Raw genomic sequence first — 24,780 nt, 5'->3', positions numbered from 1 at the left:
CGGGAGGGGTTGGGGGGGGGGGGGGGGGGGGGGGGGGTGGGTCGGGTCGGTCCGACGGGCGGGCGGCGAGACGAGACGAGGTTTCGGCCCGCGGAGTAGAGTTGGACACGGCCGTCACTGGAAGACGGTGTGGTAGGTGGGGCACTGGTGGGACTTCATGTACTTGATGGCGAACTTGAGCTCCTTGCTCTTCTTGTCCCACTTGTGGATGGACATGAGCAGCAGCTGCTGGTCCACCTTGCGGCCCATGATCAGGAAGTTGGAGCCCAGGCTGTCGAGCTGGGCGCAGGGGCAGTTGGCGCCATTCTTGATGTACAGCGTCAGCTTCTTGAGGTCCTTCTTGCGCAGCACGCCCTGCTTCAGCACTTTCTTCTTCTTCTGCGCCGCCACGATCTTGCGGTCTCCCTTCTCCTTCTTGACCTCCTTGATCTTCATCTTGAGGGCTGAGAGGGAGGACAGAAGGGGGAATACAAGGGATTCAGGGGGATTAGAATATGGGTTTTAAGGCAAAACACTTCAACAATGAAAGATGTCAGCTATAGGAATTTGTGGTTGTACAAATTCCTGACTAGTGGTTATGGTGTTTGACTCGAAGCCGAAAGATTGTGGGTTTGAAACCTTAAGAAGCTTAAACTGATGACTCTGGTATCGTGGTTTTGGGAGAGGTATGACGCAAAGAATGCTAAAGGTTCAACACAAATCAGGTTATTCAGAGATACAGGGTAAACAGACATGGTTCATGAAACATCTCCCAGACCCAAGTAAATCATCAGTCTATTTTGGTATAGGTGGAATGAAGAAGCCACGCCGACAGGGTCTGATTTATCTCAGAACCATACAACTTTATATGGTGTTGTCTTGACCGCTCTTTGTGTAGAAGCAGATACTAGTCAGAACTGGTGTCAGCACTAGGAATGGGTGGTCCAATGAGGTAATAATGTTTGATTTAATATCATGTGGTCTTATGAGGTAAAAGAATAAATTATTTCACATCAAACCCAATGTCCACAGTCAACCTGTAGACATTCTTGGGCAATATGCCCTAACACCGCCTCATTCTTGACCTCTGTTATGTATGTCTAATAAAAAAAAATGAATTGAGGGGGAGGAAAATCATTAGCTCTTGTTTAGGGAAAGTATGAGTGTTAGGGGACAAATCCAAAGCAGCATGAAATATTCTCAGAAAGAAAGAAATTCTTGTGGTAAACTGATTCTCATATTTATAGAAGGCGGAGTAGACATACAAATCAGACAACATTCAAGAAAGTGTTGAAATCACAATGTTGTTGTTATTGGAAAGAAATTCCAGCAGTTGATAACGCCGTTGAAAGAACATTGTGGAGTACAAGTATGCACTATTAATTTATTTTAAGACCACCCTGATTTTCTTGTTAGGCGATTCAATGTTGATACATTCTGACTGATTAATGAGACACCAGTGCCAATCTTCAGATTTCAGCCAAAACAATCTGTCTGAAGCCATTTCCTGCTGCTGGGTGAGACCGTGGAATCTATCCATCCCGTTTCGCTCCACCCTGGCAGATTAGGACCATATCCTAAATACAGAATTCTTCTTCTTATTGTTGTTGTTTTTATGGATATAAGCATACCGAGGGGACACGCCAAGAGCAATTATCCTTTTCCTGTCAGGAGTTAAAAAATAAATATGAATTCCAAAGGTATTTTTATATTTCTGGGGGACTTGAGCAATCCTCTCTGTTTGGTCTGTACACACACAAAGTTCCATTAGGACACTGGAGTTTGGTTTCGTATTAGGAAAATGTTATTCTTATTTTTCTTATGAAAAGCCTGTATACCTGGGCAGAGTGGACATTATACAGGGACCACTCATTGCTTGCTTAGAAACACCTTAAGTGCCTATGAGATTTTTCAGTGCACGGAAAAGGCTCTCAACTGTCTTTACCTGCCTCTCTTCCCTTATCGCTGCATCTCTACCTGTCTCTCTCCCTGTCCCTTCAATGTCTCTTTCCCTGTCTCTCTCCAACCGTTCTCGCTCACTATCTGTCTCACTCTATGTCTCTCCCTGTCACTCTCCCTGTGTCTTTCCCTGAGTGTGATAGCAATAACTCTTTACTTCATATTTGCTGGATGGATATGATAATAAGGGGGGCGCTATACTGTTTATTGTAGCTGATATAAAAGGAAAGAAAAGGTAAAAGCTATCGAGACATAAAGACGGCTTCCTCAAACATCCAATACTTTAGTGAGCTGTGGAATCTCTGGCTGGATGGTTCCCCTCACTAGAATGTTTTCTACCAAAGCCTGTGTGTATTCCTAAGGAATGATAGATAACCTCTGTACACAGACGCCCGGTGGGGTCAGGATACGACACACTCACGGATTTCATACTAATGAACTGCTGTCTTGTATTTACGGTTGACCATAATGTTTATGCATTCATATTTATAGATGGGGAAGATAAAAATTTAACTGGCAGGAATTGAAGAGAGGAATTCTCCTGGTGAGTATGTTGACAGATTTAATTAATCATGGAGTTATGGCAGTATAAAGCATCGCTGTGTAGCCAGCAGGGCTCTCCAGAGATCGCCATCTAAGTTCTTGTCCCCCAAGCATAGCTGTTTCATAAACATTATGTTCCTAAAACCCACAACGCACACATGCACGTGAGAACAGGAGAGCACGCTAGAAAGAATGTGCATGTGGATTGCGCAGGAATTCATTTCCTTGATTTTGTCCGAAAGGATTAGTCAAAATAAGATTGATTCAGATGCCGTGAGCGTTGAGTGAGGTGAACCTGAACCTGAACGAGTATAATCAAGTGCTGTGTGTGTGTTTATATATGCATATATGTGTGGCGGCGTGTGTGTGTGTGTGTGTGTGTGTGTGTGTGTGTGTGTGTGTGTGTGTGTGTGTGTGTGTGTGTGTTTGTGTGTGCATGTGTGGCTGTGTGCTTCTGTGCATGTGGGCGGATATGTGTGCTTGAGTATGTTTGGGTTGGTTTGTGTATATGCCTTACTTTGCACACGCATTCATATCCATATGTATGTGTGGCAGTGTGTATGGGTATGTGCATGGGCGTGAGTGCCGGAGGTGTGTGTGTGTGTGTGTGTGTGTGTGTGTGTGTGTGTGTGTGTGTGTGTGTGTGTGTGTGTGTGTGTGTGTGTGTGTGTGTCTGTGTGTGTTCACCTAGATATATATATGTGTGTTTCTCGCGACGACTCCAGCATCCCTTTTCTACACAAACACACTTTCCATAGACTGGTTGGAGGGGGTGTTTGCGGGGTATTCTTGAATAAATGGCGTCCATTTTGAGAACCATTTGTGTTTTTCCCCATCATTCAGTCGGTAGGGTTAGAAAAAATGGCAGCCATTTTGAGTAACAACTGTTCTTAGCAGCGAGGCGTCATGCGGCTAGCGTGATCAAATCCTAACAATACCCCGCTTGCCACTTACCTCTATCCACCACTCATCTCTGGTTTTCCAATTCAATGGTGCGACCAGGAATGTGAAGAAACATGAGCTCATGGATCAAAGCGGGGAAACCGTGCAGAGAAACAGCAGGCTCCGATGACGTTGAGTGTGAACAATGTCCAAAGTTCGGCAAAGTAACTTTCGAGAATCGTTCAAGATAAAGCTTGCAATCAAATACCGCATAGAAAAAAAAAAGTACAGTGAAGACTGAGGCTTGGCTGAACCATGTGTCCCTGTAATGGGGGTTACTGCAGTTGTCCCTGTGTCTCTTCCAAACGCATCCACAGCCAGCAGAACATTATTGTTAAAGCCTTTGGCCGTGCTTGGCTAGCATCCCGCTAAATTTAATCATGTTTGACAATTATGACAGAGAATCCATTATGCCCCAACCCCCCCCCCCCCCTCCATCTCACCACCCCAAGAGAGCCCTGCAATTGCGTTGCCAATGTACGATTGCGTTAATAATCCAGTTGTATGAACTTACAACAAGTATAAATTGGATGGTAGAAGTCAACTTTATTTGGCTTTGCTCCAATTATGAGCAATGTCCTCAAAGGATATTAATTATGGCCGTGTGGGGATATGTTTCATGTGTATTTTGTTCTCTTAATGGGTATCACATTACCTTTTCACATCCGTGCAATTAATCATGTCATTAATTGGCCATTATGTGGAACTTTTAGACACAAAGGTTTCATTGGAAGCATGATTTTCATTATAGATCTGGCCAATATAGGCCTATCATATACAATTTTATCCTTAAATGTTGAATCTGTTGAAAAGCCAGCAAAATGGCTTTCATTGAGGTTTCCCAAGGCTATTGCGGCCCCAGACATCATTATTTTTATCATCGCGGTCCAGGGATCTAGAGATGCTTTTGCGTTCACTTTAAAGGCTTGCGCCACGATTGTACAAAGTAGAGTTTCAATGACAGAGTCGGAGAGATCAGAACCCCTTGGCCGGGACCAACAAGATGCAGGAGTTCACTGCAGAGGTTTGGCGGAGTGTGCAGTGTTGAAAAAATTGATTATTGCTCAGAAAGTGCTGATGGATTGGAACAGTATGTACAGAGGCTATATATAAAAATATAATATATATAATTGAATAAATTGTTCCATGAACCCAGCAGGGTCATTGATCAAAAATCATGAAGGAATGCTTTTGCCTTGCGTCGTGCATGAGTGAAAGCACATGCACGCATGCGTGTGTGTGTGTGTGCATGTGTGTGTGTGTGTGTGTGCACGTGTAGGTTCATCTGTGACGTCTTTGTTTGTACTCACCAAAGTCACTGGCACAGTAGTGTTCCATGATGTTGTCCACCTTCAGTTCATTGTCACAGGGAGGACAGACTTTAGACACTGTGGGGGAACAAGGAAAGTGACACAGTTTACATCATTAATCCAAAAGACATAAATGCACTTCGACCTTGTTGATGTAGCAATCGGGCCTAGAATCATCTTGGGTGAGGACACAACTCACTAAAACAACTCTTGCAGAGAGTCCTTCCACTCCGCGAGGGGATTGAGGGGAAAGTATGTTTTTTTGGAGCCAAGCACAACCCCAGAAGTCATGTAAATGTGGACTTCTTAATCCCGCAGCACTTTTGAGACACTTGCTGGGAGCCCTCCCCTCTTGTCAGAGGCGATTTGCTTCCCAGAAGGAATATATAACCCAGGAGCCTGACTGCTGTTTGCCCTCCAATTACACAAGAGAAAATGTTTTAATTCCACTGGTTGTATATTTTTGTGGAGCGGGCGTGGTCGGGGCCGCTGGGGAAGGTAAACGTTGCTCTGGGAGCGAGTGGAGCAGCCGTGTTAAAGTGATTCAGTGTGCAGGGCAGAGCCTGCCACCGGCCCACACTGCAAACCACACATTGTGAAAGAGGCAAATGGAAAGCAAAGCAACAGCTCAACTCTGCACAGGTTTATTTTTAACTTCTAAAAAAAGCCTGACCTGGACCCCCGCTGCTAATACCAGATCTAGACTCGGTGTACGTGATTAATATTTGATCTATGTTTTTTTTCAGTGTGATTTAGTGCATGTTCACAGCCTTTTTCACTGAGCAGAATTTTTTTTTTCCTTGTGTGCAATAAGAACACAGCAACCGCTTTTACACAGAGTGGACGTGTTTTTAAAACAGGTGACACACGCATTTGTTTTTGTCTGAGACCCTGTTTTCATATGCAACACAGTATCCCATACATAAAAGAAGTTATTATTCTATCTTTCTCTCTGGTCTCCCCTTTATTTTTTTGCAAACACCTCCGTTCCCACCCCACCAGCCATCCCACCTCCTTGCTGACAATACACTTTTCCAAACGTATCATTCATTGGGATCTCATGTTATCCGGCAGAGGAATGTTAAAAGAGGACAGGGAGAGGAGGAAGTGGTGGACAGGGGGGGGCGGGGGGGGTAGTGGGGGTGATGATTGCAGACGGTGTTTGGATTGGAGACAGCGCTTTCATCGGAGGGAACTAAAAACCTCTCTTTTTATGCTGAAGCTTCAATTTGGACTCCAAATTGCTGAGCAGTTGCCTAAAAGGGGGGATACATTTCTGCCATTTATTTTGCCACAATATCCAAAGTATTATTTAATATAATAATAACAATAATAATAGACCATTTTATCCAAAGCATCTTACAATACCATAGAGTGTATACATTTCTTAGCATGGGTGGCCCCTCTGGAAATCGAACCCCTAACCCTGGCAGTGTTAAATGCCAGCTTCTACCAATGTATAATTTCCTCTTGTTCCATTTCTTTCCATATTGTATTCATCTCCCCCACTATATGACACATGCGCACGCGCACAAGCACACACACGCTCACACACACACACACACACACACACACACACACACACACACACACACACACACACACACACACACACACACACAAGGCCTGGGGTTAGGAGTCAGGATTCAGGGGTTATCACCCCAACACAAACTTCAGCATCTGTTCAGATAATGTGAGAGGTCAAAGTTCAGCATGCCTCACTGCCTGGGTCATGAGGAGGTGAATCCCCCCCCCCCTCTAACTGTCACCTATCCTAGATTTCTATGTCTATATGTGTGTGTGTGTGTGTGTGTGTGTGTGTGTGTGTGTGTGTGTGTGTGTGTGTGTGTGTGTGTGTGGTATGTGCAAGTGTGCGACATGCGCATCTGAGCCTGTGTGTGCGTGAGCGGCTGTGTTGGTGGGAATTGAACGCGGTTCCCGTGTAGCAACTGCCACTTTTTTCTTGTCAAACGTTTCCCATGCGTTTGTGAGCGGGACCCTGTGAGAATAGAAAGCCGGGCAGGGTCTCTAATTGTCTGGTGCTGACAGGGAGACGGACGGGAACACACACACCAATGTACACACACACACACACACACACACACACACACACACGCACACAAGAGAGAGAGAGAGAGAGACAGTCAAAAAGAGAGCGAGAGTGACAGCCCGATAGGGAGAGAGAGTCAGAGAGAGGGTGGGAGAGGGAGAGAGAGAAATAGGCCAAGTCTCTTCTGGCTTTGTCTGTTTCGAATGATTTCTCTTGAAGCTGTTACATCTTATTCATACTCCCCGGTAATTGGCCCTGGCTTCACCGGGGTGGTATGCTGGCATGGGGCCCCTGCTCATGTGTGTGAGTGCCAGACCATGTGTCGGGAGAGCGCCGGTTCCCACTGGGGCCCCGGCCGTTAACCGACGCACGCTCGCCACAGGGAGATCAATTTAAGCAACGGCCCTTCCTTCATCAGCTCCCAGTTTTCTTCAGGCCTGGAGACCGTTGCTGGCCATCTTCCCCCCTCAACCCCACCCTCCCACCCCCAGCCCGTGGTGCTTTGGTTCTTCTGCAGCTGGACCGTCCCCCGCTCCGGTTTCACTTAAGCGTGAAACCTTTATGAGCTAAAAGGCACACATTTTTAAAAGTTGGTTCCCACCCCAAAACTGACAGATTAAGTGAATGATGTGTTTTGATTGCTGACGCCACTGACGCACATAGGCAGACTTCACAGTGCAGGGTGTGTGACAGCGGATGGCGTTAGAGAGAGAGAGAGAGAGAGAGAGACAAAGAGAGACAGATAAAGACAGAGAGACAGATAAAGGCAGAGAGACAGATAAAGACAGAGAGACAGAGATCGACAGAAAGAGAGCAAGAGGGAGGGAGAGAGCAAGAGAGAGAGAGGTTCCCTCAGGTACTCTAAAGAAACCGAAACTATCAGAATGGCATCACGCACTTAGGAGCAGAATGTAACTTAAATTTAAGCACTGAACATGTTGCCCAACTTGTTGTACATTGTGCGCAAATTCTCACTTACATTAATTTTGGTAACTTTAGTTTTTCCATCTTCTATTAATCCACTCACACCCTCTCTCCCCCCCCTTCCCAATAAAAATGACATATAGCCTTCCAGTTGTGGTTCTCCGTGCCTCATCCCTTCACTGTGGACCTGAACATCGTATTCCAAGTATGCAGAGGTCACCGGCGCACACGTCGTCTTCCCCCTTCAAGTCGGTGGCAGCAACACTTATGACATAAAACAGTAGTGCGCCGGCAGTGAAATCCAGTGGGTGATTTACATCGCCCGCCACCAACATCTGGTTGAAGCGAGCATGCAGACGGACATGAAGCAGGGACTCTGACGTGGCCCTCAGGCCCACCACCCCCCCCCGCTACACCCCTACACCCACTCCACCCGCCCGGTCCCCCTACCGTCCCCCATCCCCAGGGGCCCCCCCAGAAGGTCCAGCACGCTTCTTTGAATCTGTAGGAATCCTATACATACAACCTCCCCCCCCCCCCCCACCCCCTTCCCTCAAGAAAAAAAAGTGGAGCATGCATTCTCCGATCCCAATAGGCCCCAATAGGCAGTCTTCCATGCAGTGGAGCACTGGATCACATTTTCCCTTTCATACGCCGGCCAAAGCCACATGAGTAGCTCTCATTGTGCTGCCCGGGGAACCGACAGTGCAGCCTGTCTGCGTTGGTGTGCTGGTAAGTTACACTGGCCACATCAATGCACCGCCAGGACAGACAATATCTTTGACACCATGCAATTTGTCTCCCGGGCACAAAGTACTTTCCAGCGGACAAGGTGAACATTGTGCCGTAGGAAATTTGTTTTGGAGAGGTTAAAACACACAGCTGTGTTTTTTTCTTTTTTTTCTTCGTCTTCTCCGCTGCTCGGCCGTGGCCCGTTGACCCGGCGAGTAGCGATCGCGGGGTCGAAGCCCGTCCATTACAGCGTGGCAGGGGCCCGCCCGCGGCACTCGCCGAAGGTGGGAAGGTTTTGAGTTCATCTTCTAATGAAAAAGTGAAGCGGGGGCCAAGTCCTGCGCGAAAGAATACGGGCCCCTATAAGGGACCACCCGGCCACTTCTGGAAGTAGGTTCTGCTCGGGCCCCTCATCTCAGAGCCCTTCTGATCCACCCCCGGCTTGTCTGTTTGTGCTACGTTATCTCGACACTTGTGTTACATGTAATCACACCTAGTGGGCTTATGCACATGCATAAAATCACACACACACACACACACACACACACACACACCCCTACACTCAAACACACACATACACCAACACCCAGGATGCATGCATGTGAATGCATCAAATAGTTCATACTTCATAGTCATACTCTATACTAAGTGAAATATTAGTGCATTTCTTAAAAATAGGACATACACCCACACAGATCCATCAGATTAGCTTCCCTGTAATGCTGGGTCGGTGCCAGTGGTAGATTGCCTCAGTTGTCTATGTGTGAGCAGGGTTGTCTGAGCCCGAGGCAGACAGAAAGGCAGAGGCCTGTGAAAGAAAGCCATCTTGAATCCGGCAGTTAATCTCAAGAAGCCAAATATGATTGTGAGAAAGGGACTTGGATGTCTATTGACAACATCCGTGTCTAAGAACTCAATTTCGCATGGATTCCTCTAACCTGTATGTGTGTATGTATGTTGTATGTTTAAGTGTGTGCATGCGTGTGTGTGTGTGTGTGTGTGTGTGTGTGTGTGTGTGTGTGTGTGTGTGTGCGTGTGTGTGTGTGTTTGTGTCTATGGTTCAGTGGGTGTGTGTTTGTGCGTGTGTGTGCGTGTGTGTGTGTTTGTGTGTATGATTCAGTGTGTGTGTGTGTGTGTGTGTGTGTGTGCGTGTGTGTGTGTATGGTTCAGTGTGTGTGTGTGTGTGTGTGTCTGTAAGTATGTGTTGGGAGCCAAAGGCGTGTCCTAAGGATGGCCTCATCGGTAGATCAGAGGAGCGCTGCTTCTAAACAAAATGTTAATGCTGTACGGCCCCAGGCCAAAACTGATATGGGTTAACTCTCAGTTTCACTCCCCGTCTCTCTCCCTTTCTCTACTGTCTCTCTCTCCCTTTCTACCCCTCTCCCCCATCTCTCTCTCTCTCTATGCCCTTTTCTCTCTTTCTCTCACTCCCCTTCGCTACTGTCTCTTCCATTCTCTCTCCATCACCCTCTCATTTTCCCTCTCTCTCTTTCTCTCCTTTGTCTCTCTTTCTTGCTCTCTTTTTCCCTCCATCTCTCTTGCTCTCATTTCTTTCTCTGTCTGTCTCTGTCTCTTTGTCTTAATCCCCTTCTCTCTCTCTCTCTCTCTCTCTCTCTCTCTCTCTCTCTCTCTCTCTCTCTCTCTCTCTCTCTCATTTCCCTCTTTGTCTCTTCTGTTTCTTTTCCTGTGTCTCTCTCTTTTTCGCTCTCTGGTTCCCACTCGCTCCCTCTTCCTTCCCTTTATCTCTCTCCACCTCCCGCCCCGATCTATCTCCCCTCTCTCTCTATCCATCCCCCCTTGTCCTCCCTTCTCTTTCTCTTCTTCTCTTCCCTGTCTCTCTTCCTGTATGTATCCCTGTGCTTTGTCTCTCACAAAAATCGAAATCTCCCACCGTAGATTCACCCCCAAACATTCAATATCCTATCCTCTATATTCTTTAATTCCAAATCCCACAATGTGTTCCATTTCATGTTGTCATTTCGCCTCTCCTTATCTTTCCCCTTCAAAATTAAAGTGTGTAACGGCGCTGATCCTTCCACGTAATAAGTGTGGTATCAAAAGGCGGCGTAATCTAGCTCTGTCTCCGTCAAGTATGCTGATTAGATAAGATCAACAGGCCGTGCTATCTGCGAGGAGATGACTGATAAAGTTCAAGCCGTCTCCTAGCTTTCCCAGAAGAGTGCATGTAGAGAGACCGGGGGCTTATGGGGGCTATGAAGCCAACATGTCACATACTTGATACCCGTCCTACCAAAACAGAGCATCTATTTTCATAAAGAGGAGTAAGCTCCGCTCGGCATGAAACCACCGTGCTGCATGGGCCTTTTCCCCCCCGTTTCCTCTGAAGCATAGGTCCTCCCGGTGAAAGATGAACTCTGGTGGACAGTCTCCTGTCAGAGTCATTTATATCACTTGAAAACAGTTTGCGGATTCAGGACAACACCTCAAATAATACGACTTTCCCATTTTTTTTCTCTAAATTGATTTATCTATGTGTCTCCCAAATATATATATATATATATATATATATATATATATATATATATATATATAATCCAGATAGCTATTCATTTGGTAAATATTTGGTTTACAGTTTGGGATCTTTCTTTTAATGTTAATTAACCTCTGATGGCTACTGTACCAGTTGCGCTAGTTCACTCTGGAGATAAATCAACTCACACATACACAGGAGAGCCGTGGCGGTTAAACGGTTAAACTGGTTAAAAGCTAAGTGGAGAATAATGAGATGTTAAACCGTTTTATACAAGTTCCATGTGAATAAAAAGAAAAGGTTTTTTTAATGCTTCAGGAAGGAGTTTTTCCCTTATTTTTCTCTCTCTCCCCCTCTGTGTGTCTGTGTCTGCTCTCGGCCCGCCCGTCCCCTCGCCCTTTCTCTCTCTTTCTTCTCTTCTCCGCTCCTTGTTGCTTTTTTTTCTCTCTGGGACAATCAGGATGTCGGCCATTCCCCGGCTCTCCCCTATTCTCCGGGCCGGCTGTCTTGTCCCGTCATGTTGAGTCATTAGTGGGAGAGCCCAGTAATTGGCCCGCTTGTTAATTGGCCTGCTCACTGCCAGACCCAACAAAGAGCGAGAGAGAGAGACAGCGAGGGAGAGACAAAGAGAGAGAGAGAAAGGAGAGAGATTCTAAAGGACTCATCGTCTCCTTCTCTCCCCCTCTCCACACTAACTGCTTTTGTTGGGTAGTCCCACTGCTTTTGCTTTTTTTCAAACCCACTTGGCCGCACACATACACACCCTAATGATTACTTGGCCCGTCTGTCTATCTGTCTATCTGTTTGGCCGTATATCCCTCTGTCTCTGTCTCTCGGTCTCTCTCTCTCACCCGCTCTCTCTCTGTATCTACTTGGTCTGTTTCTCTCTATCTCTGGTCTCTCTTTCTCTCCCCCCACATGTTTTGTTTTCACCTGTTAACTCATACAGTGTTTGTTCCAAAAAGCCGACCATCATCGATTCTTTGACTTGTCCTGCTGCTATTTCTCAACAAATCTCGACATAAGCTCTGATGGATTCTCTGTGATATTTTATGTGTGATGGTGTATGATGGTGTATCAGTGAAAATCAATCTTGAAACATAATGGAAGGTGTGTGTGTGTGTGTGTGTGTGTGTGTGTTTGTGTGTTTTTGTCTGTGTTTGTTTGTTTGTGAGTGTGTTTGTTTGTATGTGTTTGCGTGTGTGTGTGTGTGTGTGTGTGTGTGTGTGTGTGTGTGTGTATGTGTGTGTGTGTGTGTGTGTGTGTGTGTGTGTGTGTGTGTATGTGGGTCTTTGTGTGTGTGTGTGTGTGTGTGTGTGTGTGTGCGTGTGTGTGTGTGTAATACCACAGTCCATTTATCTTAATTGAGTGAGGGATCAGTCCAGCGGAGCCTCTCAGTCTGTGGAGCTGCTGTCCGTCTGCGGGTCTCCCCCAGGCCTAAGAGCCATTCGCTGGGCAGTCCTTCCCTCTCTACCCCTGTCTCCTTCTACCTCTCTCTACCTCTCACTCTGTGTCTCTCGCCCCTTGACCACCACCTCGACTTAAACCTCCATCTGTCACTGGCGGTGTGACACCAAATCTTTTCTTTACACTTTGATTTACAATTCAATTCACTTCAGAAAAGCAAACAATTTGTTTCTATTCAGTATATCATATTATCTCACAGCATGCTGTCCATAAACTAGATCGAACAGATTTTCTCTCGATATGTGCGAACTATCAATAAAAAAGCCAAACTTCTGGAACTGCTTTATCACCATAAACCGCATATGTGTTTGTGTTGGTGTTTGTGTAAGGTGTGTGTGTGTGTCTGTGTAAGTATGAGTGTTTAGTGTGTGTGTGTGTGTGTGTGTGTGTGTGTGCAAGTGCACGATTGTTGTCCATATGTGCACGTGACACGCAGTGAACGCTTGCGTCAGTGTACATATGAATCAGAGGGTAGGCATGTGCTGTAAAAATGTCACTGTGCGTGTGCGTGCGTGTGCGTCTGTGGGCGTGCGTGTGTTGCGTTCGCGGCCGAGCGTGGAACCTTACCGGGCGGCGGCGTGGCGTGGTCGGCGGCGAACTGCATGGGGATGCACAGGTCGTTGTCGATGGGGAACTTGTCGCAGGTCAGCATGTCGGGCCAGGGGAAGCCGTAGGTCTCCATAACGGGGGCGCAGCTGTCCCGCACCGCCTCGCACAACGACCGGCACGGGTAGATGGGCCGGTCCAGGCACACGGGCGCAAACAGCGAGCACAGGAACACCTGCGTGTCGGCGTGGCAACGCTTGGCCAGCAGGGGCACCCAGCTGCCCGCCTGCTGCTTGACCTCTGGCATGGTCTCGTGGTCCAGCAGGTTGGGCAGGCGCATCTTGCTGTAGCCCACGTTGTGGCAGAGCCGCAGGTCGGCGGGGATGTCCATGCACTGCGGCTGCTTGGTGTAGAAGCGGCCGTTGTGGAAGTTGTCCGACTGCCAGCTGTAGTAGTCGTACTCCTCGGCCGCCGACGCCTGCCCCGCCGCCAGCAGGACGACCAGGAGGAGGGAGAGGAGGGAGAGGCGCGTGACGCCGCCACCGCCGCCGCCGCCGCCGCCGCCGCCGCCGCCGCCGCCGCGGGACACCGCCGCGTCCACAGCGTCCGTGGAGGAAGAGGATGACTGCCGCTGCCGCCGCTTGGACGCCCGGCTGGGGCTGTTCTGCTGTCCTCGGGACATGGCTGAGCCCGAGCTTTGCTGGGGTTCCGGTTTGGAGGGGGAAAAAAAAGAAAAATCCACAGGCAAAGGCGCCCCCAGCCACCCCCCCCCCCCCCACCACCACCCCCTGCGTTCAAGAAGGGAAAGTGGCTCGCTCACGGATGACAAGTCGCAGGGGGGCCGAGGAACATGTGTCGCAAGGGCGGTAAGCTGTAATCCTTTTTCTTTCCCCCCCCCGCCCTCCCTTGTGGAAAAGCAGCAGATTTCAAAACAATAGGGTGTTTAATTCCCCAGCTCGGCCCCCCCTGGCAGAGGCAGCTTTCTAAGCCGTGCAGTCCTAACCGCTCCCCGTCTGCGGCCCAGGTAGCAGGAGACAGGAGACGACGGGGGCCAGGTGGAAAAGAGAAGCCACACACACACACACACACACACACACAGGAGTGCAATACTGTAGAGCTCTACCTTTCCCCTTGACGACTACCTGTGGTGCTCGCACTATGTCTTGCTCTCTGCCTCTCTGCCTCTCAGTAAATGTCCCGCGCTCTGTCTCTGTCCCTATAAGTGCCCGCGCCGCTCTGTGTGTGTCTCTGTGGTCAGCGTGCTGCCCTGCTCCCTGTCTATCAGTGTGTAGCTGCAGCCGAGAAGTACCTAGGCTTTTTACAGGCAGTGGGAGCTGGCCCCTGCAAGTGCCTGAGCCTGCCCCCAAGCAGACTCTCAGACCTCTCACCCTCCCGACTGGCCTCCCCTGGCCTCACTCACAACAGACCCGGCCAATCACAAGGCTGAGGGGGCGTGGCCCAGGTTCAGAGTGGGGGGGGGGGGGACCTCCCCCCTGCCGCTTTTTTCTTCTTTAAAACCCCTCCTCTATGCCAAGTAGAGAGAGAGAGAGAGAGAGAGAGAGAGAGAGAGAGAGAGAGAGAAAGTATGTGTGTTTGTGTGTGCGTACTTGTGTGTGTGTGTGTGTGTGTGTGTGAGAGAGTGCGAGTGTCAGAGTCAGTGTGAGTTTGATTGTGTGTATGTGTGTGTATGTATGACAGTGTGTTGTGTGTGTGTGTGTGTGTGTGTGTGTGTGTGTGTGTGTGTGTGTGTGTGTGTGTGTGTGTGTGTGTGAGTGTGTGTGTGTTCTTAGTGTAAGAAAGACCAAGCTGGAATGTGGGTGATACTTATACACTTTGCCTTCTTGTTTTAATATATTTTACAACTTCTATGTTATTGGAATATTTCTACATGATCCTATTTTACTGCCTAAGGTTACTGCTACGGGTGTTGAACACAAAAATATAATTTACATTCTTTATAAGTAATCATTTCATCTGCTTTGGTGTCTCTTCTCCCTCATTTAATTACCCTTCATGTTTCTTCATAGAAACAGAAAGTGTGTCTGCATCTGGTGTGTGCCTGTGTGTGTGTGTGTGTGTGTGTGTGTGTGTATGTGTGTGTGTGAGAGAGGAAGAGAGAGAGGGAGAGAGGGAGAGAGGGAGAGAGAGAGAGAGAGAGAGAGGGGGAGAGTGAGAGAGACAGAGAAAGAGAACGACAGGGACGCAGAGAAAGAACGATTTCCGAGCATGGGCCTCTCAGGAAGCAGTATGAATCAAAAGCGCTGCGTGATAAATATAAAATCGTGAGGGAGAGGAAAGGGTTTGCGTGCCACACATTGAGCACGGCTGGAGTTACAGGTGGCTAGGTGGTTTAGCTACGCCATGTGAGATATGCTAATGTGTGTGTTGGCTTTGAATGGGGGCACGCTGCCTCTCTGTCTCTTTCTATCAGTGCCACTGACACTGTGAGCAGCCATCGCCTTGGCAGCAAATTCACTAGAACGGATACCCTGAGTTTCAAAGGCCTGTGTTATTGTGTGGTGGACGTTGGCCTGGTGGCTCACTTTGAGGGTGTTCCCTCGCTCTTGGAGGGAAAGCTTCATTCCATTCACAGAACTACAGTACCAAGGCACTTGAATATTATTGGTTTTGACTTGTCATGTGGTTTGTGCATAACTATTGCAGCGTATTAGCCTCAATGCCATTGCCGATGCTCACAGTGAGGTTCCCAGTTGAGGCTCCAGTTGCTAAGAGCACAAATACACTTATCTTAACCTCCTGAAAGGGGGTTTAATAGTAACACAACAGTTGTATTAGTAATAATACACTTTATTTGTGTAGCACCTACTTTAGGACCTACTCAACGTGCTCTGCAGTGCAATAACTATTAAAATAAGTAAGAGTAGGTGTCTGTGTGTGAAGAGACATCGGAGAATGCAACTTACTTTAATCTGGACGGTTGCAATGTGCTGAACAGTTAATCAGGTAAATAAAGCTCCTAACACAAAAATAACAGTGAGTGAACCATGATAGATAATCAGAGAATCAGAGAAGTGTCTATGTTCATAATAACAGCTTTTCTCTATGTGAGGATAAGGTACTCATCATTCCGCACATTCACTGGTTAAACAGTGAGTCAAACACCTTTTGCTGCCTAATCTTTTGCAATCACAGCTGAAGTCCCTGTTGACTTTATCAGTGGTCACGGAGTTTCCTGCAAACCGCTGGCAGCAGAATGGAACATAATAATCATGCTCGTCATGATCATCCTCTTGATCACCATCGTCATGACGACCATAACACATGTCATTAGAACACATAATGTGTTCCTGACTCGAATGAAGACAAGGCATGAAGACAAGGCTAATGAGTGAGAACATATCCTCTCTTTCTCTCGCTCTCTTTCCCTTCTCTTCCACATGGAGTCAGCGCCCCTAACCTTTGAGCCCCAGATAATCAATAGTCATTATTAGAGCTCACTAATAATCTATGGACCTTACTCGGTACTGAAGGGGAGGAAGAAGATTGTCCCACTTGAGCAACACACTGTTGAGACTCAGGAACTCATTGAGACTAATAACAATAAACAGCGATATGGAATGTTGTGATTGTCTATGGGAGGGTGGGAGGGGGGTCTAGTGGTTAGGGTGTAAGGTTCTGGGTTCATTCCCCAATGTCCACACAGTCTACCTGTGGGGCAGCCCTGAGCAAGATACCCTCAACCCTGCCTGCTCCTTAAAGGACAATACAGGTCTGTGATCGGACTACCATCTCTCCTGGCTTCCCTAAAACATCCGCTACCAATATCGTCCAGCAAAATTACTTCCATGTACCGATTCTGCTGAAGAGCACAGCGTGTATATTGTCACTATTTACATTTGTGGGAGGTGTGCAAACGCTAAATGCTCTTTGGCAGAATCAGCTCAAGGAAGTCATTTTGCCAAATGGTATTGGGACCGCATGTTATTGTGAACCCGGTAGAGGCGGTTGCGATGGTTTGATCACAGACCGGTATTGTGCTCTAACGACATGTATAAAATATGCACAGTAAGTCGCTTTGAAAAAAGGCTTGTGTTAAATGACTAAATAGCAAATAAGGGTCTTTTTGAGTGGCGTTTTTCAGTGTTGGAGCATTTCCTCCAGAACGAGGCTTGCTGTCTTTCATGCTAATCAGTGAACAATGGCTGTCTCCTCTTGTCCTCCTTCCCCCAGCTGGCCCCCTGTGGCCAAGGGCCAATCGTAACCCTTCTCCACAACTTCCAGGCCTCTGATTGGACAAAGGCTGTAAGATTAGGTCCAGCTTGTATTGTTAGGTCCCGAAAGTTCAGTGAGGTTTGAAAAGTGTCTCAGCAACTCTCCCCCTCTGTGCTGGGGTTGGCTATGTGTGTGCATGTGTGTGTGTGTGTGTGTGTGTGTGTGTGTGTGTGTGTGTGTGTGTGTGTGTGTGTGTGTGTGTGTGTGTCAAAGGGAAACTAAGGAGGAAAGCTTCAACCTGACACGGCCACAGAGCTGAGCAGGATCCACGCTGAGGCGAAGAGAAGGATGGTAAATGTTTCACCCACGACTAACACATACGCACACACTGCCCCCCCACCTACCACACACATGCACACACCACAACCACACACACACACACACACACACACACACACACACACACACACACACACACACACACACACACCAATATTCATGAATCACACATTTAAATATATACAAACATATTAAAAACCATGGCGACAGACTTCACCAACATTGTCACACACTAGCTCTATGTAAATACTATTAACACTCTTGCGGACATGAGTGTAGACGGTAAACTCCTGCCGTGCGTCAGGTCGTTCTGTGTGTCGCCGGACGGACGAGGTCGGAGCAGGACTGTTGCACGTGGTTGCTGAAATGTGATGAAATCATGTTGGATGATTTTAGCACCACACGGTCAGATAGGGCTGAACTCCCTGGATGTCTGTCACCGGAGAGAGAGAGAGAGAGAGAGAGAGAGCCTTAGTGAGAAGGCCAGGGAAAGAGAGAACCAGAGAGCCTTATCAAGCGGGGTAAAAAGAGAGAGAGGGAGTGTGAGAGAGAGCGAGAGAGAGAGAGATCCTTAGAGAGGGAGATGGGGGGAAAGAGTATATCTTTGTTTATATATGGTCATATGTTTTCCTCGCCCTCTCTCTCTCCCTTGCTGTATCTCTCTCCCCCACTTCCTTTCTGCCCCCTTCTCCACATCTCTCTCTCTCTCTCTCTCTCTTTCTCTCTCTCTCATGGGGTCAGAAGGTACAATGTGCACCATCACAGAGACCTCTCCCTCCCCCTTCCTCTACCACCCCCCCCCCCCCCCCCCAATCCCTTCTCCGTCCTCCTCCTCTCCTCCTCGTGAAGCTGTCAACTTAAGGCGTCCGGGGGGTCTTGTGTTCGGCCCCCTGGTCCCGCACCGGGTCTCTGTAGAAACACTTTGACCTGATTACCGTCATGGCAGCCAATGTGAAGAGACAGAGCTGAGAATGGGAACCCCAAACCAGGACAAGATCTGGGGGGGGGGGGGGGGTGGGGGGGGTGGGAGGGGGGAGGGGTTTTTCAGTGTGTGGGGGGCGTGGATGTGTAAGATGTGTTGGTGTGTGTGTGTGTGTGTGTGTGTGTTAGTGAGTGTGTAGGTTGTGTTTGTGTTTGAGGATTTGCGTGGATGAGTGTGTGTATCAGTGAGTGTGTGTGAGTTTCTATGTGTGTGTGTGTGTGTGTGTGTGTGTTGTTCGTGTGTGTGTGTGTGTGCCTGTGGATGTGTTTCTGTATGTGTGGGTATTTGTCTTTGTAACCAGAGCATGTGTGTGTGAGCACACGCACGTGTCCAGAATGTAGTTAACTTCCAGTAAACGGTTTTGTGTCATGTTGGTATTGCTGCATTGTAACACACACATGCACTCACACACACACACACACACACACACACACACACACACACACACACCGATGCATGTGCATGCACAGGGATTGTGTTTATGACGCTTGTCAGCATTTTGTTTAGAATTCTTACCCTGGTGCTAAAATTCACACCATCCGTTTTGTCTTAGCAAGGTAAAAATATTTTGTCAAATACGACATTGTGGTCGGAAATGCTTCCATTTCATCGGAAATACCTTCAGATGTTTCAGTCTTGTCAAGGAACCTCTGACCACTCCCACTGCAAACGTTCAACCCTTTAACATCTGGAATCCCGCGCTCCGGTATACCCTGAAATGCTTGAGCGTAGATCCGTGCGAGTGAGGGATTTTGATTTCATTTGCTTGTTTAATTTGTTTACGCAGTAGGTTTTGCTAATTCCTGGAAAGAATGAAACACAATGGAGTAAGACAAAAAAAAGAGAGAGGGCAATGACCATTGCAACTGATTGGCCTGGGGACATTTGGCTTTTAACAGACCTATGCTCCAACGCTGTTTGTCTTGACAAAGCACAGTTACACTTGACTTAACTGACAAGAAAAATAACATGTATTGACTAATTTGATTTGCGGATTAAATTGGAAAACGATTTTACTTCTTTGTCCAGAGAAATTCGGTAGGGTAGGGTTTTGATTAGCTTCGGATGACAAACATGGCGTCAGAGAGCTCCAGTGAAACCACACTGTAATGAGGCTTTGGGCACAGTTGACCGCTGTAACCTCTGAGCAACGTCAGGTCAACACAAGACCAGGAAATCCTGCTTTTGTATAATCAAATATCCAGAACCAATAAATGTCATGTTTGATAAAACACAACTTTATTTAAATGTCAGATGTTTGAGGGGTTTTATGTGTTCCAGGGCATATATATTGGATGACTGAGTTTGGGTCTTGGTGGGTCATGCCAATAAGACACCTGGCCTCTTGCAAGTTCTTGTGGGTCTGTTTAAGGTCCGGAGAGGCTGGAATCATGAACACACTACATGTTTTCAAGGATATGTTAGCAACAATCACACACACAGATCAGCATAACTAATAATGAAAATTGGTAATGGCTTTCTTTGTGCCCATTTCTAAGTATAGTAAAGTTATGTAATTTTTGTGAGTGTGTGTGTGTGTGTGTGTGTGTGTGTGTACGTGCGTGTGCGTGTGTGTGCGTGTGTGTGTGTGTGTGTGTGTGTGTGTGTGTGTGTGTGTGTGTGTGTGTGTGTGTGTGCGTGTGCGTGTGTGTGTTTGCGTGTGCTTGTGTGTATGTGTGTTCCAAAACACACAGAGAAAGGACGTGTCATGTCTCATCTTATCTGCGATCTTCCCCAGACATCTCTGCTGGGGTCATCAGTTGAGGATCAGGCTACACCTTAGTTACGAAATAGTGGGATGATAGCAAACTGCAAACGGCAAAGAAATGATTCCTGTACTATCCATGAAGACACGCCTGTGATTCATTGAAAGAGCTTCAAGGAGTTTCTGCTCTTTAAAATCCTTGTTGTGATTTAGGTGTGTTTGTGAATGTTTAATGTTCCACATAAACTAGGCTCAGAAAAAGAATTTACCTCCAAAGGTAGTCTCACAAATCAAACACATTCTAAGCCAGTCCAAAAAGGTGTCGGTAAAGGTTTTGAATACTGTGTGGACTGACCACTGAAGGAATGCGCTTCTTAAAATCACTTTTTGAAAGCTCAGTCTGCTTGCACCAATCTGCAAATCTATTTGAGTAACGAAAAGGAAACAATACGTAACTTGGACCCATTCCGGTTTTTGGTCTCTGCTCAGGTTCTGTGTCTCTCCCCCGCTGAAGTTCTGCTCTAACATCGTTAGACTGCTGGATCCGGGATTACTGCAGAGGTAATATCAATGAAGTCCATCTCGTGTAATCCTCCACGTGTATCAGAAGTATATTTAAAGCAGCGTTCTGCTATGTACTTTGACATACTAAACCTCCCAGAACAAGAAAACATCACTTTCCAGAAGTGAACGTCCACAATCTAACATAGAGGCATCCTTGAGTACGATTATCCCCACCTGCTCCTTAATGGCGTGTTTCAGAACTCCCTGTCAGTCACTTGGGATTAAAGGCAGAAGTGCATGCCTTGTGGCCAACGTGCCCGCCCACAGTGACAGGAAAATGCAGGGGTGACACATTCTGTTCATGTCAGAGTGACAGACTTGGAGCTGGGTCAGATGGGGTTGGCACCGCTGCCAGAACAAACAGGACCGGGTTCCACCCTGAAATATTCTCACTTGACACCACTCCTTAATCTTGTGCACTCCCATGTTTTTATTAGGTGACCTTTTTATTAGATATTCATTCATCAGTTTTATGGGGGAATCGCTTAAACAGGTCAGTGCTGGAAATGGAGTGTCTGAAAAATCAGGCAGAGACAGGAAACTCCTCCAGCAAAGAGCCAGTGACTGGTTGAGCTGTGCTGAGAGCAGCGCTGCTGCTCATGGGTCCAGGGCAGGAGACATGACTGTGCATTGGGCTCCACCCAAATTTGAACACGGGCAACAGCAACGATGTTGGAAAGGACGTCTCTCTGGAAAAGAGTGTGCATGCTCAGCAAACGATGAAAAGTAGACACCGAAAAAATTAGAGTTAATCGTTTAACACAATGAAGCTTTTACTGGGTTTAGGGAAGGGGAAAGGCATGCTCCAGCTTGTCTGCTCTGCTAATGAAGGAACAGCAGTCATTTTCTACTGGAGGGGGGGGGGGGGCCGGGTTGGCAGACCAGTCTACATATTCCAGAGCGACTTCATCCATCCTCTTCCCGTTTCAGTGGCAATACACACACACTGTGTGCTGGTTTTGGACAGCGCGCACTATCTTTGGAAGGACGAGGTGGATAATTCAGCTACCAGACCCCACCCTACCCCTACTCCCACCCCACACCCACACACATACAGTCACACAGACATACTTATGCATGTACACGCACACACACACACACCCACACACACACACAGACACACAGACATACTTATGCATGCACACGCACACACACACACACACACACACAGACACACCCACACACACACAGACACAAAGACATACTTATGCATGCGCACACACACACACACACCCACACCCACACCCACACCCAAACACACAGAGACACACACACACACACACACACACACACACACACACACACACACACTAACGCACACACACACACCCACACACATGCAGACACACTTACTGATGCACATGCACACACAGACACACATATACAAATTACCCCACACATACCAATGTGAGCATATGAAATATGTCAAGGGGGGGACCACCTGCCTTCTGTCCCGGCCAGGGGAAAATCTCTGCTGCTCCATCAATGAGGTGCAGTGTGTCTGTGTCTGCCCCCGTACCCCTCACACTTCACAACCATTAGACAGGCATGTATTGGGCACTGCTCCAGCAGAGGGCTTCTGCCACTGAAGTCCCATTCATGGTATTCTATAGCGATGCAAGGAACGCAGGGCCTATACTGCTACAGGTGCAACGACTGTGTCTGTGACCCAGGCTAATATCTGGAATCATCCCTCCCATTGTGTTGTTTAAAAGGTAGAGCTGTAGGGGGACGTTTGGTGTGGCACGGGGGGGGGGGGGGGGGGGGGTTGTTACATATGGATTGTACATGCTGACTAAATGGTTTAATTCAATGAACATATGTGTGTTGCATTGAAACCTATGGGAATTATTAAATAATTAAAAACAGGCATTTAGCATACACTTCTTTGTTCTCACCATGCCTAGCCTAACCCTCGGATGCATTTATTAAAGGAACGACATTTGGAAAGTTTTGGAAAGATAATCTACTCTATTGTTCCTCCACTGTGTTAGCTACACCATGTCATTCAGGTCATCAAGAGACTGACAGAGATGGTGGAGCGTTAATAGAACGCAGATCAGAAATCCATTTGTCCGGTTTGGGCTTTCTGCAGGGGTGCTGTCATCAACTGCCATGCTAATCAACCTGCAGGGCGGTGGCCAGAGCTTCACAATCCTGCGTCAGGCCTGTTGGCCGGCGGCTACTATGGAGATCCGAACAGAAGACAACGGGCCCCGAGATGGACTGATCCCCGGCCAGTTGGAAGCTGGATGCAAATAGCACATGTTGTAATTAACCGAGAGATCTTTTTCTTCTTTGTTCCTCTCTCTCTCTCTCTCTCTCTCTCTCTCTCTCTCTCTCTCCTCTCCCTCTCTCTCTCTCTCTCTCTCTCTCTCTCTCTCTCTCTCTCTCTCTCTCTCTCTCGACTCTTGAACCTGTGCCAGAGTGGGCCCGGCTGCAATACAAAAGATGATTGGCTGTGACATGTCTTTTCAGTTTTTGTGGTCATTGTTTTGATTATTGCTATGGTCTGGTTAAACTTAGCCTCACTTGATGCACGGCGATGAGTGTGATTTTCCCCAGACTCTCTCTCTCTCTCTCGCGCTCTCTCCCGCTATGGGTCATGCATTATCTTGCTCACACTTTTTTCATCTTTTAACTCACAACACCTGAATGCTTTTCTCCATTCTTTTCGTCAAGGGATTCGCTCCTTGATTGGGTTGAGCATCAGAGGGTCATTTATTATTTATTCATGCCAGGATGAATTCCCACTGAGAAGAAAAAGGGAAAACAATAAATAGAGTTTAAAGACAAATGTCTTTAAAGGTCTTCATCTTGAGTTTCCTATCAAATGCATTCGTCTCAGCGTTTGACGTTGGCTCAACCGGTGGGCCCCGGTCCTGAAGGGTGTCTGGAGGCCTGCATCCGTAAATCTCACATCCTTCAGCACAGAGCTAAGTCTCCTTCTCATTCTTCTTCAGGACTCTCTGTACCGGCCTTTCAAAATAGAGCCTTGGCAGGGAGGGTTCCTGCTAACTAAACCACATTTGAATTGTTCTATTCGTTCCCTCTCAGGTTTTGATATTGTATAAGCCGTCAGACGAAAGTATTAGGTTGTCTGGAAGTGTCCGTGCTCGGAGATGGGAAAGTCTCGCGCTGGCTCCGACCATGGATCCCACATCCCACAGGCCCTATACATTATCTCCCTTAGGTATCATCCATTAAAGACTAGCCCCCTTCTCTAGCATGAAGAATAACAACCCATGTGCTGCCAAAGTCATCCATAACACCATTGTTGTTTCTGTCCTGCCTTGCTCAATTTTGTGCTTTCATTGCTCTTTTTTAACTTTTTCCGTTTGAGTCTGAGTGCCCACCTTGTCCTTGTGTGCTGATTGGTTGAATGAGCCACCAGTCCATATATGGGCATTTGAAGAAAGATATCAAGATGGAAAGGTAGAATGAAAACCTAGTTGGACATTGGTGATTGGTAGCTAACATTTCCCAGTATCTCATGGTTAATAACTCACTTTGCAAGCATGGACAGAACACTTATTTTGCAATAGTTGCAATAGATTTGCATACAAAGTCTGAAATATCATAAAAAAGTGATTGTTTCATTACAATGGTAAAAAAAACCTGCTAAAATCTATAATTCTCATCTCCTTTCCTCCGTCATTCTTTTAATCTTTTGAAACCAAATCGCTATTTTTTTCTGTAGCTGTAGTATATTGCTCTGTTGAAAAACATAATCATTGCCAAAATCTTTTTGAACAACGGCTTGCAACATTTAAATACTTCTACTCAATCACAAACCTTTTGGTGGTGAGATAAGCTTACTCATACTCACATACATCCATAAAAATCTGCAAACAAACACACGCGTATACACACACACACACACACACTCACAGTCACGTATACACACCCACACACACACACACACGCACACGCACACGCACACACACACACACACACACACACTCTCACACACGCGCGCACACAGGTTCCTCATTGTAATTAGCAGAGTTAAGTTCTTCAGCGGGCATGGGCCAGCCCAGCAGGGGGAGGGCAGGAAGCCATCCCTACGGCGTC

General features: G+C 47.2%; 1 protein-coding gene across 1 annotated transcript; it reads right to left on the bottom strand.

Moving 5' to 3' along the window:
• Positions 1–77: 77 nt before the first annotated feature.
• Positions 78–13,625, bottom strand: sfrp5 (secreted frizzled-related protein 5; the record flags this gene model as incomplete). The annotated part of the gene is made up of 3 exons (XM_084470176.1): positions 78–443; positions 4,734–4,811; positions 12,965–13,625. The coding sequence occupies 3 exons, from the start codon at positions 13,623–13,625 to the stop codon at positions 115–117; spliced, it is 1,068 nt and encodes a 355-aa protein (XP_084326302.1). The 3' UTR covers positions 78–114.
• Positions 13,626–24,780: the final 11,155 nt, after the last annotated feature.

Source organism: Micromesistius poutassou (assembly GCF_964030765.1).
Source record: "Micromesistius poutassou genome assembly, chromosome: 7".
NCBI classification, from domain to species: domain Eukaryota; kingdom Metazoa; phylum Chordata; class Actinopteri; order Gadiformes; family Gadidae; genus Micromesistius; species Micromesistius poutassou.
Note: the sequence above shows the minus strand (reverse complement) of the source record. Positions and strands in the feature narration are given on the sequence as shown.